The following is a 16,126-nucleotide window of genomic DNA, read 5'->3' as shown; positions in this document are numbered from 1 at the left end:
TATGCAATGTTTTTGCTCCATTAAATAAGGGATGAGGTCAGCACATTGTCTAAATCTGTACTCACGTTAGATTTTCTCAGTCTGTTCTTAGGACTACTGCACGTGGCCAGGGCAGAAACTAGGGTCTGGCAGAAGAATGCACAGGGTGCAACACTAGGTGGGGATAAACCCTAGGGACATACCTCTACTGCCTCCTGTAACTCTTTGTATCGGGATCTGTAAGCAAGCATCTTACAATTGGGGGGGGGGGGAGGTCTGCCTTGGATGCTTTTCTGTTTGCCCTGTTGTTTTATTCTGCCAAAGATTTTTTTAGCTGGTAGAGTAGCCACTGTGCAGCATTTTGTGCAAGTGACATTAAAGGGGTTGTTCACCTTCAAACAACTAGTTGTTTTCAGATAGATCACCAGAAATAACATCTTTTTCCAATTACTTTCAATTTTTGTCACCGTTTTTCTAATATTTAAGTGTAAAGTATCATTTTTCCCCCTCTAAAGCAGCTCTGGGCGGGGGGTCGCCGACCCTGTAAACTGTTTAGTTGATACATTTGTTATCTTTGTCCCTGCTGAACAGAATCCCTGAGTTTCATTAAAGGCAGCTGTTAGAATTGATACAATAGTTGCTAATACTCCAGAGATGCCACTGAAACAAGTATCAACTAAATGTTGCAAAATTGTAACCGTTCAGAATCTGCACCTGAATTAGAGTCCTGCAGTGGGTCAGGTACCTGCAAAAACCTGCGGTACCCTGAGGGTTGCAGGTAGGGTTGCCACTTTTTCTGGAAAAAATACTGGCCTTCCTATATATTTATCTTTTTTCCCTATTAATAACATTGGGGTCAACCATAATTTTTACGTGCCAGGCTGGTAAAATACCCTCCAGGTGGCAACCCTAGTTGCAGCTGCAAGTTTTGGCAGCGGGTTGGCGGATCTCCGGGTTTGCAGGTCTTCTCAATAGCAAGTTTTACTCCTTTTTTTCTGATCACGCCTACTTCTAATGATTTCACGGATCGGGTTGCAGATAAGTTACTGCCCGGTCGGGTAGCATGCGGGTCGGGTTTAACAAATTGGTTCCGCGCAGGACTCTAACCTGAATTACTGAGCTGCCAGACTGAAACACCAGAGACAGGAACATTCAATTTTAAACTTAGAATTTGGAAAAACTGTAAAAAAATAAATAATGGAAAGTAATTTAAAAAAGTCTTTATTTCTGGGGAACAATCTGAAAACAACTGAACTGAAAAAGATGTTTGGAAGGTGAACAACCCCTTTAAGTTACATGACCAATGACATTGGCTCCTATTCACTTCTTTAACTCCTTGGTGGAGTATGTGCCTCATATGCAGAAATCCTAATGAGTCTATGGGTATGTATCCTAAATCTAATCACCTGCCATGTGTTTCATTGCCATAAGCTGTAGCTGCACTGGATGAAAGTATGCTTATTGCAAGGGTATTGCAGTGTTGCTGGGTCAAGTTTTAAAAAAATCGTTTAAGGTCAGCATTATCACTATGTAGTTAGGCTGCACACAGACCGACACAGGATATGACAGCCTTACTACGCTCAACCCAATGGGGTGGAGAGCAAATGGAAAAGGGGGCTCAGCTATCACTGCCACTATCCTGAATAACTTTGGATTATTACTAACAAGATATTTAGTCATCTTGGCAAACTATTGGCTTTCAGTGACATCTAGGGCATCTGTCAATCCACAGATTTATTTAAGGTTACAAACTGTCATGTGTGTTGGCAGAGAAAGTCTGTTAACTGGCCAGCATTTACTTAGTTGCCACTTATCTTAAAAATCACTCTTATACCAGAGCTTCCTGCAGAGCTGAGCAGTTTTAACACCAAAAAGCAAGTAAGATTTCAGCCAGCATCAGCAAATGATTAAAAGTCAACATATTGGCACCTTGTAAATTTCTATCTACTGTGTATCCTGTGCTTGAATGGCTGCCCCCATGGCTACACAGCAGCTTGTTTATATAAATTATAGTAGTACTTATATGTTATCTACTGTGTATCCTGTGCTTGAATGGCTGCCCCCATGTCTACACAGCAGCTTGTTTATATAAACTATAGTAGTACTTATCTGTTATCTACTGTGTATCCTGTGCTTGAATGGCTGCCCCCATGTCTACACAGCAGCTTGTTTATATAAACTATAGTAGTACTTATCTGTCATCTACTGTGTATCCTGTGCTTGAATGGCTGCCCCCATGGCTACACAGCAGCTTGTTTATATAAACTATAGTAGTACTAATCTGTTATCTACTGTGTATCCTGTGCTTGAATGGCTGCCCCCCTGGCTACACAGCAGCTTGTTTATATAAACTATAGTAGTACTTATCTGTCATCTACTGTGTATCCTGTGCTTGAATAGCTGCCCCCATGGCTACACAGCAGCTTGTTTATATAAACTATAGTAGTACTTATCTGTCATCTACTGTGTATCATGTGCTTGAATGGCTGCCCCCATGTCTACACAGCAGCTTGTTTATATAAACTATAGTAGTACTTATCTGTTATCTACTGTGTATCCTGTGCTTGAATGGCTGCCCCCATGGCTACACAGCAGCTTGTTTATATAAACTATAGTAGTACTTATCTGTTATCTACTGTGTATCCTGTGCTTGAATGGCTGCCTCCATGGCTACACAGCAGCTTGTTTATATAAACTATAGTAGTACTTATCTGTTATCTACTGTGTATCCTGTGCTTGAATGGCTGCCTCCATGGCTACACAGCAGCTTGTTTATATAAACTATAGTAGTACTTATCTGTTATCTACTGTGTATCCTGTGCTTGAATGGCTGCCCCCATGGCTACACAGCAGCTTGTTTATATAAACTATAGTAGTACTTATCTGTTATCTACTGTGTATCCTGTGCTTGAATGGCTGCCCCCATGGCTACACAGCAGCTTGTTTATATAAACTATAATTGTGTTTCTGAATCCAACACACCAGTTTTACCAGTGCAGCACAACAGTACATTATATTTTCATTACTTTAGGACACTTTTTTGGTGTTACTGTTCCTTTAAAGGGCACATACCGTAAATCCCCCCACTAGAGCCTGTAAATATCCTTGGCACAATTCAGAGCAGCAAAAAGTTCCACAGAGAGAAATGTTCAATATCTTGAGATTTTATTACATCAGTTGATGACAATACAAAATATATGATAAAAATACTAGTCTTTATAAACATACACTTTCAGACTAAAAGAAAACGTGTAAAACATTCTATAATGCTTGGAAAAAAGAGATTAAAAGAAATAAGACAATTATGGGTATAACTAATGCTAAAATTCTTTATGATTTGCCTATTCTAATATGTATCCAAACACAATCAAGTCTCATAGCACAAAAGAATTTAAAGGGGAATAACTATTTGGATTCATTGTACAAGAAAAGTTGATCTTTGTAATACTTTTAAAATTCAGTTATTGCCAGGGTCGGACTGGGGGACCCGGGGCCCACCGGGACTCCTGTCCAGGGCCCCCCTTTGGACGCCCCACTGCGACGGCGCGCATGCGTAAAAGCAGCGAATTGGCTTTGCGAATGTTCTTTTTTATAGGGCCAGGAGATCGGGAGAGAGGTTCTGGCCTGGGGCCCACCGGGTTTTTTTCCGGTGTCCAACGGGGCCAGTCCGACCCTGGTTATTGCAGTTATGGGTGTTCCAGCGCAAAGTGGGGGTTTTGTTTGCTTTGGGTGGGAATATGTTATATAGGTATGGGACCTGTTATTCAGAATGCCCTGGACCTGGTGTCTTCCGGATAACAGATCTTTCCGTTATTTGGATCTTCATACCTTAAGTCTACTAGAAAATCCTTTTTAACATTAAATAAACCCAATAGCCTTGTTTTGCTTCCAATAAGGATTAATTATATTTTAGTTGGAATCAAATACAAGTTACTGTTTTATTATTATTACAGAGGAAAAGGAAATAATTTTTTTAAGATTCAGATTATTTGAATAATCCAAAGGGAGACAGCAACTCCGTAATTCCCATAGACTCCATTATAATAAATTAATCCAAATTTTTAAAAATGATTTCCTTTTTCGCTGTAATAATAAAACAGTAGCTTGTACTTGATCCCAACTAAGATATAATTAATCCTTATTGGAAGCAAAACCAGCCTATTGGGTTTATTTAATGTTTATATGATTTTCTAGTAGACTTAAGGTATGAAGATCCAAATTACGGAAAGATCTGTTATCCGGAAAAGCCCAGGTCCCGAGCATTCTGGATAACAGATCCCATACCTGTACTATATATATGTTTATTGTACTACACCCTCCTGCAGTGCCACAAGAGAGCTCAGGGATAATACCAGGCATAGTTAATGTTGCAAACTGGGAATAACCATGGAACACTTTACTTGATATGCCATGCAAGTTTTTTGTACTATTTTTTTTATAGCATGTGGCATGCTGGGAAAAGGATATGGTAAAAATAAACCAGATAAAATCGACAACATAGAATTATAGCCTTATCACATACAGTAAGGCTGCACAGCACAGAATCAACTTTAAATCTGCATGCACCACATATTGTGTCCCCTTTTTTTTTTTATTCAAGGACCAACTGGAATGTCTAATGGGTAAATTTTCCCATTCCACTGACTTTTATTTTCAGCATAATAGTTTTCACGTTGCCTTTGCTGGCAGTAATTGTGCTCCCTAGTGTGCCTTTCTCCTCTGTAGTACTGAAAGTGCATCTCCAAAAGAAATGGTAATATTCAAATATTATTGTTCTTTAAAATAGATTTTTTAAAGGACCAGTTCAGTATAAAAATAAAAACGAGGTAAATAGATAGGCTGTGCAACATAAAAAATGTTTCTAATACAGTTAGTTAGCCAAAAAATGTAATGTATAAAGGCTGGAGTGACTGGATGTTAAACATAACAGAACACAACTTCCTGCTTTTCAGCTCTCTTGGTTTCCACTGATTGGTTACCAGGCAGTGTTAAGGTGGCCATACACGGGCAGATAAAAGCTGCCGACAGAGTCGGCAGCTTATTGGCCCGTGTATGGGGCCCCCCGACGGGCTTCCCCGATCGAGATCTGGCCGAACGTCGGGCAGATCTCAATCGGATGGGACTAAAAATCCCGTTGGATCGCAGTCGCATCTGTTCGTTGATGCGGTCCCGCGATCCAACCGCCCATAGAGCCACCGTTAGGATTCGATCGTGGGCCTCAAGGTGGGCATATCGGGGAGAGATCCGCTCGTTTGGCCACCTTAAGTCAATACCTACTTGTTATGCTTCTGGTGTGGTATTATAAAGTTGTTGGTTTTACACTGACACACTTGAAAAGGGGCCGTGGTGCCTGAAACATGTCGTGTGAATGCACAATAAATATTATATGCAGTTATTCTGCCTACAGCGTGTGATTCCCATACTCTGATATAATAGTGATTACTAAGAGGAGGCCAGGGACGGAGCTTCCAGGGAAACACAACGTCTGGCTATATCTATTGTAAATCTATTGTTGGGACACCTGCTTTTTAATCTCATTTGGTCACACCTGGAGGATGACATTCTTGGAACGTGGCATTTTCTGGAGGGAGAACTTTGGTGGTCTTGCTGAATTCTGATTTCTATATGCCTCACTATTTCAACAAATATCTTCCTTTTGTCAAAAAGTAAAGGCAACAGTTAGAAAAAAGTTTTTCAGAGTTACAAAAAATTAGCCATATGCATTTTCAGAGTGGAAACTGTCACTTTCAGCACATGGCATTAAAGTGGCATTAGTGTGTGTGATACTTTTGCCACAAGTTTGCTGTACCTATTGACTCTGTGAGAATCCTAGAAGTACCGTCCATTGGGGGGCAGTAAATACAAATTTTCCCAGCATCAATAGGCACACATAATACATCAGGTGAGCTAGGCAGGATGCAGTGACACTTACAGCAACTCTACGGACATGCAACAAACATAATTGGACAGAAATGGCATTAATGTATGACAAATCCATGCAACATTTGCATCCGCTTTAGTGTGATCCAGTCTGCTTTTGTATACACCCCAGCATAAGTATGCATATTAGTGATGTGCGGGCCAGCCAGATACCCGCGGGTTGAGCTCTTCCTCTGCTCTCCCTGCCCACCACCGTCAAATGCCGGCTTCCGGTTCGTCTTTTATAGACGCTGCGCCAGCTCACCACACCCCTTTCGTTACATCATCGGCGGGTCTATAAAAGCAACCCGGAAGTGTGGATGCAGCGGGGCGCGGGCTAAGGGAGGGCGGGTGCGGGTCAGGGAAATCCCACACATCACTAATGCGTATGTAGATCTTACTTGTCTTATTCTCATGGTTTCATATTTCACATGTTAAAGAAGAAGGAAAGTGAGCTTTCATCATAAAGGTCTTTATGAATACACGAGTAAACTCTCGAAGTAATGCTGCTCTGAGTTCTCTGTCTAAAAAGAAACACCACATTTCTTTCCTTCTATTGGTACACATGGACTTCTGTATCAGACTTCCTGTTTTCAGCATTAACCTCTAGGGCTGAGGCTTGAGCATGCTCAGTTTGCTCCTCTCTCTCCCTCCCCTCCCTGCTGTAATCTGGGCCCAGAGCTATTAGCCAGAGAGACTCGGGCAAGAAGTGATGCAACACCAAGCTTGCACTATTTTGGCTAATCTATTGGCAATAAACTGCTTTGGTAACTTTCCTTCTCCTTTAAAATAATCTATATAATTCACCTGAACTATAGTTTCTTCAGTTCTCTTGATGCCCTGGTTAGGCAATCATTTATTTTTTGACTGAAGAGAAACCATAAGAAATGTACTTGCTCAAATTTACTTTGAAGACATTGTTATTTGCTACTCCAATGGTATTCTTGGCAGAAATGTGATTGAATTAAATATAAACTGGCACAACATGTTTTTTGATACTGAAAGGAATTATGTATACAATAGGTAAAGGCGTCATATTATTACTTCAGCTGCCCCCTCCGGACCCAGCATGGAGACCACTTCCTCTGGAGATGCTATATGGTAGCTATCATGGGAGTTGTTGGTGTTTATGCTTTGAGTGTCACAATGAGGGTGCACAGAGACATTGACAGCAATTTCTTGACCTTGAACTGAATTATCATCGGAGTCACTAGCAGGGGACCCACTGCGTGGCATTGCTGGGCTGATTGTGTAGATGCCTCCTGGATGTACCTGGTCTGGATCATCGATTCTCACAACCTCAAACATCTCCTCCATAAAGGCTTTGCAGTTGAAGATTAGTGGAGGCAGCGGGATGCTTCTGGCCAGCTCTTCTATATAGCGAGCAAACTCCATGGTTTTAAACTGAGTGACTTTAGCTAACTCCAGGGTCTTTGCAGACGTGATAATTGGGATGCGCTTGGCAATCTCAAAAGCTTTCTGTAGCTTCTCTGCTCCTTCTGTGCGGAAAAACTCATTGATGGCCTTCTCAGTCTTGCGCAGGTGGCTGCTCATCATGCAGAGTCGGGTGATGTTCAGAATCAGAGTGATAGTGAATGTAACTAGGCAGATGATCATGTAATAAATGCCCATGTCTCCTGTGGTGAAAGTCACCCTGAGAGTAACAGAATAGAAAGATGTTCCATTTCCACCTGGACACATACATGTATATCTTCCTCGATCAGCAAAGGTCACGCTGGTTATATTAAGGGCTCCATTGGCAGATATCAGCCACTTCCCTTCTGTTAGGTAATAGAAGAAAAAAACATCATTACTATTTAGATTAATGGGATCCTTTGATAATGTTAAGCAACTACTTCAACCTTTATGGTCCCAGAATGTTAATCCCTATGTTTCCGATTAATAATGTGAAGCCTCTTCCTACAATATGAATAAAGTTGTATAACTGGTTCTAAAGTTTTTAGTCCCACAGTTATTTCACTAACTTAATTTGATTCCCTTGAGAAAAAGGTTAAAGGATCAGTAACATAATTTTTTTAAAAAAAACAAAACACAAAGGCAAATTAAACGTTAAATCGCTAAGTCTTTATTAAGAAATAACTTACCGAAACCCTGCTTGTGCTCCTCCTCAGAAAAGGCGGCACTCGACGATCCATCATGCGGGACTCGATTTATCCTCCCTGGCTATCTAGTATAAGGAAAGTAGGGAGGAGAAATTGAGCGCCGCATGATGGATCTGCTTGCGCTCCTCTTCAGAAAAGGCGATCCATCATGCGGAGCTCACTTTCTTCTCCCTGCTTTCCTTATAGATAGCCAGGGAGGAGAAATTGAGCGCCGCATCATGGATCGTCGCCTTTTCTGAAGAGGAGCGCAATCTGGGTTTCGGTAAGTTATTTCTTAATAAAGACTTAGCGATTTAAAAGTTTAATAAGTCTTTTTTTTCGTTCTACACTAACAAATTTTTTAATCAAAAAAAAAGTGATGTTACTGATCCTTTAAGAAACATTATCCTTAGTTATGTAATCAGTTATAATTGCTACTTAGTGACAGAGGCTTATATCAAGCGTTCTACGTCTCACCTCTAACTTCTTCTCCCAACGGATATCCTTTTGAATTAAACCATATAACGTCTCCATTCTGGGTGGCATTCAGATTACACTCTATTACAGTGCTGCTGCCTTCTTTGGCAATTAGATCACGGTGTGCTGGGGAATTGGTAGAAATCTGATATTGTCTGTTCAACGTTATATTGTATAGGTCCAGTCCCTGTGTATCATTTCTGGCTGATGCGGTGTGTGCAAGCGCAGTCAGCAAACTGGCACAGAGGAGAAGCAGCGATGCCGGACAAAAAAATTTCATTTTAGCACCATCCACTTAAAAATTAATCGGCTGGGTGAGAATTCATGAGAGCTGTTGCATTCTTTATTATAAAATAAGTTTAGTTCCTTGAGTCTGTCAGAGGGAAGAAAAGAGAAAATAAATGTTAGGCAACTCGGCATTAATGTCAGCCACTTAATGGACCCGGGGAGCAACTTATAATTTTGATGAGTGATTTAAACTCTGGCCGTCTGTGAGTATAATCAACCACCAGAAAACCGTGTGGGTACCTACCTAACTATTTAAAAACCTTTTCTTCCCTAATTAGCACAAGCACACTATATTTGATGGTGTTTGTAAGTATATATGAGAATAATTTCACCTGCACCAACACTTTGAGGTTGGGTTAATACACTGATAGTGTATATTCAGTAGCACTTCTTGGAACTTTTGAATGATCCAATATATATTATAGGGGGGCTTCCATTTGCCTAGAAGATGTATTAGAGCTCACTCTATTAAAATCACCAGACATCATGTCTCGCTACATGCAGAATTTGTACAAAAGGCAGTTATTTTGTTACATTTTGTTTGTACTGGAATCAGTTATTTGCGTGAGCTCTAATACATCTGCTAGGAAAGGTAGCTCCCCCTATAAGATATATTGGACCATTCATCCGACACCCAACTGCTGCATGAAGAGAGAATAAAGAGAAACAGATGCAGATAGAGGAATAGTGAATATACAGTAGACTTGATTATTTCAGAAACAATGCAGAATTTGATTGAATTTAGAAAGTGTCTTACTTCTGTATGAGGAAGCTTATATTAAATTTTCAATTTTGTGATAGTTCCTCTTTAAATATAAATACCCAGCGCATAGGATGCATTGGTTCAGTGTTAACATATTGACATTCAGATATAAGGGTAAAATCTGCCATATAAACAAAACTCTAAACAGTCCTTCTGCTACTGCAATGCTGTCGTTAGTAATTTACAGAAACGTTCTTATGTTTGTAATTATAAACTACACATATATTAGAAGAGCCTTAAGAGATGTTTATGGAACAGGACAGGGATCAGCTGAGAAGAGGAAACATGATAAATGATCTGTGTGCAAACAGGTTTGTCTGCACCTACCGCATACTATGTATGTTACTAGGTTACCAGTCAGAATAGGAGACGTTCACACAAACTATTATAAACTATTATATATAAAAAAAAACTAGCCGAGAGGCACTTCAAAAGAAGCCCAAAATTAGCACAAAATATGCAGTAAAAAAAAAGTCTAATAAATAAATAAATATATGTGAAAATAAGCCTTTTTTATATTTTCAAATTTGCAGGAAGCAAAACAAGACAGATTTGCCCGTAAGCAGGGGTGTAACTACAGAGGGGGGGCCCAGGAGGTATAGGTTTCCCATAAGGCCCTAATTCATATACAATTTCAATAAATATCGGTAAAACAGGTCAACCTCTAGACATTTTGGTGGCCAGAAGATTTTTAGCCCCAACATTGTCTGAAAATGAGGAAAGTCACCAGAAAATGCGAGAAAGCTTAAGAGGGATGGGAGACTGGGGTACAGAGCCCAAAATCCTGACTTCTACAAGTCAGTCCCATTGCATGCTGGGTATTGTAGTCTTACATTAAACTTGGCAATTGGCAAAAACTACACTACCCAACATGCATCGGGAGAAGCAGGCTTGGTACATTAGGGCAGAAAAAAATACTTTGGCTGGTTTCCAAAGTACAAACCAGCCAACAGCCCAAAAAGTAGCCCAAACCTGTAGCTTGGCTAGTTTGTACATTAAGGGACAAATCTCCTCTTCTTCGGGGGGACTAATTTCCCCGAACTGCCTCCCCGCCGGCCAAAATGTAAATCACCGGCGGGATGGTACTCGGGGCGATTTGCTTTCGCCCGACGTTTCCTCATGGCAACTTTGGGCAAATTCGGAAAACGAATCGCACCGAGTACAATACTGCTGGTGATTTACATTTTAGCAGGCAGGAAGGCAGGGGAGGCAGTTCGGGGAGATTAGTCGCCCCGAAGAAGAGGAGATTAGTCGCCCAGAAGAAGAGGAGATTAGTCGCCCAGAAGAAGAGATTAGCCGCCCCGAAGAAGAGGAGATTAGTCGCCCAGAAGAAGAGATTAGTCGCCCCAAAGAAGAGGAGATTAGTCGCCCCGAAGAAGAGGAGATTAGTCGCCCCGAAGAAGAGGAGATTAGTCGCCCAGAAGAAGAGGAGATTTGTGGCAGGGCGACTAATATCCCTGAATCTGTCTGGACGCCCTGACCCTCAAAACCAGCCTGGGCTTTAAATTAGTAGACCAATTTGGCTAGAAAACCGCCAACCCTGGCAGAGGCATAAGAAATTGAAACTCCGACTAAATCTGATTTTCTCTGTCCAGTAGACAAAAGAATGGGCCGCAGTTTGGTCACTTCCTCCACGTCTATATCCCACACAACTGTATCTAAATAGAAGACAACCCCTCTCCCCCGTATACAGCTTCCATATCTAAATAAGGCACAGCCCCAATCATTAAAGCCAATATTGCAATGCCGATAACTCAGTTCCCAGCACTGTACCTTCACACTCCGTGCTCGAAGTCATTTTCCTGCCGGAAGCGCTGTCCTCAGAACTGACAGATCGCTTTCGAGCTACAACGCGCGCACTTCCGCCCGTACTAGGCGCAGCATGTGACGTGGCAGATCACGCTGGCAACTGCGTGACGTTCCACCGTCAGTGTCTGAAGAGCGACTTGCAGTAAAAAAAGGTAAAAGTCATTTTCTTTCTAAGATGTTCGCTGTGGGGGACTGTGACAGGCTGCAGGGCTTTAGGGCTGTACGTGGGAATTGTCGTATAGTTGGCAGCTCAGTGGGGTGCCTGAAGTGTACCAGTCACTTGTTTTTCAATATGTGTCCCCAGCTGCTGTGTGTTACAGCTCAGATGTCGCTGAGTATGCTGGGAGTTGTTGTGCAAGCAGAAAGTACAGGAAACAGAGACCGTGATTGGACAATATGCTATAGATTATGCAAATAAAAGAATCTCCACCTAATACATGTTGTTTGCACATACAGTGGAACCTCAATTTTACATCCCCTGATTTCAAGTTTTCCCTCATTTTACATTGTAGTTTTGTGGTCCCACTTATATATTATGTATAATACATTTCCCTCATTGTATATTCTCGTGGATTTTACACCATTTTTTTCTGGTCCCCTGAAAAACGTAAAATGGGGGTTCTACTGTATTGTCCTACCAGCTCTATTTGCATGTGATTAATGAAATCATTGCTGATTTAATACACTATGGGTTATTTCCCATGTTATCCAGCACTGTAGTGTAGCCTTTATCTACTGAAACTTGGTACCATGGAAACATGGTCCATCAGGGGGTACAACTGTACCAGGCCTAAAGGGGGGGCTGGCTGTGCTGCAGTTTTTGCAATAGCCGGGCCCCCCTTGGCAGCGGTGAAGCCGCGCGTCCTGAAGTCCTGAACTGCCAAACTGCGAACAGACCCCAAGTGACGAAAAGAGCCGAACTGAAGTATCGAAGCTGCGAAAAGACCCGAAGTGACGTAAAGAGCCGAACCGAATTATTGAAGCTGCAAAAAGACCCGAAGTGACGAAAAGAGCCGAACCGAAGTTGCGATAAAAGACCCGAAGTGACGAAAAGAGCCGAACCGAAGTATCGAAGCTGCGATAAAAGACCCGAAGTGACGAAAAGAGCCGAACCGAAGTATCGAAGCTGTGAAAAGACCCGAAGTGACGAAAAGAGCCGAACCGAAGTATCGAAGCTGCGAAAAGGTCCCAACCGAAGTATCGAAGCTGTGAAAAGACCCGAAGTGACGAAAAGACCCGAACTGTAGTATCGAAGCTACGAAAAGAGCCGAACCGAAGTATCGAAGCTGCGATAAAAGACCCGAAGTGACGAAAAGAGCCGAACCGAAGTATCGAAGCTGTGAACAGACCCGAAGGGACGAAAAGAGCCGAACCGAAGTATCGAAGCTGCGAAAACACCCGTAGTGACAAAAAGAGCCGAACTTGAAGCCCCGAAAAAGAGCCAAACTTGAAGCCACGAAAACGCCCGAAGTCACGAAAAGAGCCGAACTTGAAGTCCTGAAGCCACAAAAAGACCCAAAGTCACGAAAAAAAACAAACTTGAAGTCCGGAAGCCATGAAAAGGCCTAAAGCCACGAAAAGAGCCAAACTTGAAGTCCTGAAGCCACGAGTTCAGTTCTCGTGTTTTCGTCACAAGTTCACCAATGTGTGTTTGTTTTTTTTTTTTATTTTGTTTTTTTAAAGCCCAGCCATAATGTATTATTTTAAAACTTTACAGGCCCCTGCTACCAATGTTTTTTTTTTTTTTTTAAATATTCTCTGGGTCCCCAACATTCTTTTTAACTTATGGGGGGCACTGACCTCCACTGGGGGCCCTGGTGCAACAGTTTTTTTAACTCTAGGGGGCCCCGTGATTTCTAATGGCGGCCCTTTTTACACAACATGATAAAGAGGCCGCTACGAGGTATTTTTGAACATGGAGTTTTGGCTGATGCAGAGCTGCTACATTTTTTCAATAGTCTAAGGGGTCTGTTTACGCGGCCATGATCCAACGGGATTTTTTTAACCTGCCCGATCGAGATCTGCCCATCTCGATTGGGGAAGCCCGTCGGCTGGCCCCACACACGGGCCAATAAGCTGCCGACTTGGTCTGTTGGCAGCTTTTATCGGCCCGTGTATGGGGGCCTTAAAGGTACTTCCTCTCTTTTGCACTTACTGGTTGTTATATATGTAACGCTATATGTTCTATGTATATAAATCATGTGATTTCTTTGTATAAGCACATTTATTTTACAGCGCTGCACAATATGTTGGCTCTCTAAAAATACATGTTAATAATAATAATAATAATAATAATAATAATAATAATAAGTAAGAAGTACATTTACAGATAACTTTATTGGTTTCTTAGGATTACATCTTTTTGTATTTTCATGGTCTCCATCGCCAGATAGGACCACGAGAACCTCCTAGCCTGTAAATTATATTCTTATAATCGGTGCACAGCTATGTCATTTCGTCGCATACAAAAAATTGTAAAATATGAGGATATTGGGTATTGCTATGCACTCACCTAGACACTGGAAGCACTATAGTAACAAATAGTTCTGCTGCAGAAAAGACACTGTAATCAGCAGATCTAGCATATCCTTGATTGTCGTTTCTTATGTCCCTAGACAGATATGAAATCCGAATGGCTACTATTTTACAAAATGTTGATTGTTATGTTTCTGGCACTGAAAGAGGTGACATTGTTAGAATTGCTGCTTTACAGCAATCAGGTTGGAATTTAAAGGAACAGTTCAACTTAAAAATCAAAACTGGGTAAATTGACAGGCTGTGCAAAATAAAAAATGTTTCTTAATACAGTTAGCCAAAAATGTAATGTATAAAGGCTGGAGTGACTGGATGTCTAACATAATAGCCAGAACACAACTTTTCAGCTCTATAACTCTGAGTTAGTCAGTGACTTTTAGGGGGCGGCCACATGGGACATAACTGTTCAGTGAGTTTGCAATTGATCCTTAGCATTTATACATTGCATTTTTAACTATAATGAAAATATTTTTTATTTTGCACAGCCTATCTATTTACCCAGTTTTTATTTTTACACTGAACAATTCCTTTAATGTGGTGCCCCCCAAGGCTGATGTGTCTTATTAGAGCACTCACCCTGTATTGGGCAGGTAGGAGATATTGACACCTGTTTGAATCTCGCGCTTAGTGGAGATGAAGCTGCAGAGGCCACCCGTGTGAGACCATAGGCCTGGACTGTCAATACTTCTGTCCACTTAGATTTCCATTCACAATCTGTCTGCCGTCTCTTATGTTCTCAGCTCAGCATTTACTTCCCCTCACCCAAAATTCGTTTGAGTACTGACAGTAACGTAATATTGTCATTATTGTCACAGCTGGCTCATATAATCCAGCAGGGGTGAGTCCATGGCCAAAAGTCATACCAGTGGGTCCAGAGGGCTTTCTCTGCAGGTTCCTGCGGAGCCGAGGAGCGTAACAGAAATGCCAACCTCCTTGGAAATGAATACTAGTGATTTTATAGCCACAGCTCATGACTAAATGACTGTTGGGCCCAAACGCGTAGGGCCTATGGGGATGTGTAATTTAACTTTAACCAATAAATATTGTTTTTACTTTAATTATTTTTCCTTGCGGATTCCCTTGATTGCCGGATAGCCCTATTTGTTCGATCCGATTTTTTAGCCACAGCCACAATATGTCCCAACCATGCCCTGTTACACACAAACACTATTCTTCCTCTGCCAGGACTTTAGGTGTGGGTGACTTTTATAGAATCTGGGAGGTTTAGTATAATTGTGCTCAGCAAACTTGTTCTCCTGTCTAAACTAAGCTCATGTTCACTGATATGGATACGGAACTGAACATTCAATGAACCGACAAATGTCCCCTTATATGTTCCCAGCAACTTGCGATAAGTGGCAATGTGCAAAACAAGGCATTGACACTATGATAACTGCAGATAACTGTAGTCCAACAACATCTGGGAACCTATAGTTAAGAAACATGATACATGATACAGATGTCATGTGGCAAACTAATTGGGGCTAATGCTAACTGAACCTTTGAAATGTGTGCTACAAGTTGTGAGGCCAGTGTTTCACAGGACAGTGCCATAATTGAAGGGATTCTGTCATGATTTTTATAATGTAGTTTTTATTTCTAAATTACACTGTTTACACAGCAAATAATTCACTCTACAGTATAAAATTTCATTCCTGAACCATCAAGTGTATTTTTTTTTTTAGTTGTAATATTAGTGTGTAGGTGCATCTCAGGTCATTTTGCCTGGTCGTGTGCTTTCAGAAAGAGCCAGCACTTTAGGATGGAACTGCTTTCTGGCAGGCTGTTGTTTCTCCTACTCAATGTAACTGAATGTGTCGCAGTGGGACCTGGATTTTACTATTGAGTGTTGTTCTTCGATCTACCAGGCAGTTGTTATCTTATCTTGTGTTAGGGAGCTGCTATCTGGTTGACCTCCCATTGTTCTGTTGTTCGGCTGTTGGGGGGGGGGAGGGGAGGGGGTGATATCACTCCAACTTGCAGTACAGCAGTAAAGAGTGACTGAAGTTTATCAGAGCACAAGTCACATGACTGAGGGCAGCTGGGAAACTCACAATATGTCTAGCCCCATGTCAGATTTCAAAATGAAGTATAAAAAAAATCTGTTTGCTCTTTTGAGAAACTGATTTCAGTAAAGAAGTCTGCCAGAGCAGCACTATTAACTGATGTGTTTTGAAATGTTTTATTCCTATCACAATATCACTTTAAACACTAAAAGATAGCTGATGCACAGAAGTATTGAACTTTGAAACAG

The 16,126-nt window shown here is 41.4% G+C and overlaps 2 protein-coding genes across 3 annotated transcripts in view; one reads left to right on the top strand and one right to left on the bottom strand.

Moving 5' to 3' along the window:
• Positions 1-6,720: 6,720 nt before the first annotated feature.
• Positions 6,721-11,344, bottom strand: mfap3.S (microfibril associated protein 3 S homeolog). Its single transcript, NM_001097137.1, has 3 exons — positions 11,302-11,344; positions 8,478-8,850; positions 6,721-7,679 (listed from the first exon to the last, which is right to left on the bottom strand). Exons 2-3 carry the CDS (start codon positions 8,755-8,757, stop codon positions 6,931-6,933), a joined length of 1,029 nt encoding a protein of 342 aa, NP_001090606.1. The 5' UTR covers positions 8,758-8,850; positions 11,302-11,344; the 3' UTR covers positions 6,721-6,930.
• A 14-nt stretch (positions 11,345-11,358) lies between these two features.
• The window catches only part of fam114a2.S (family with sequence similarity 114 member A2 S homeolog), a 33,627-nt gene continuing 28,859 nt past the window's right edge, over positions 11,359-16,126 (top strand). For both annotated transcript variants that reach the window (XM_018254907.2, XM_018254906.2), the window contains exon 1: positions 11,359-11,489. The gene's annotated coding sequence lies outside the window, so the exon portion shown is untranslated. The remainder of the gene's footprint in view (positions 11,490-16,126) is intronic.

The sequence above is a fragment of the Xenopus laevis genome, chromosome 3S (genome assembly GCF_017654675.1).
Source record: "Xenopus laevis strain J_2021 chromosome 3S, Xenopus_laevis_v10.1, whole genome shotgun sequence".
NCBI lineage: Eukaryota > Metazoa > Chordata > Amphibia > Anura > Pipidae > Xenopus > Xenopus laevis.
The sequence above is the reverse complement of the archived record's forward strand: the minus strand, read 5'-3'. Positions and strand labels throughout refer to the sequence as shown.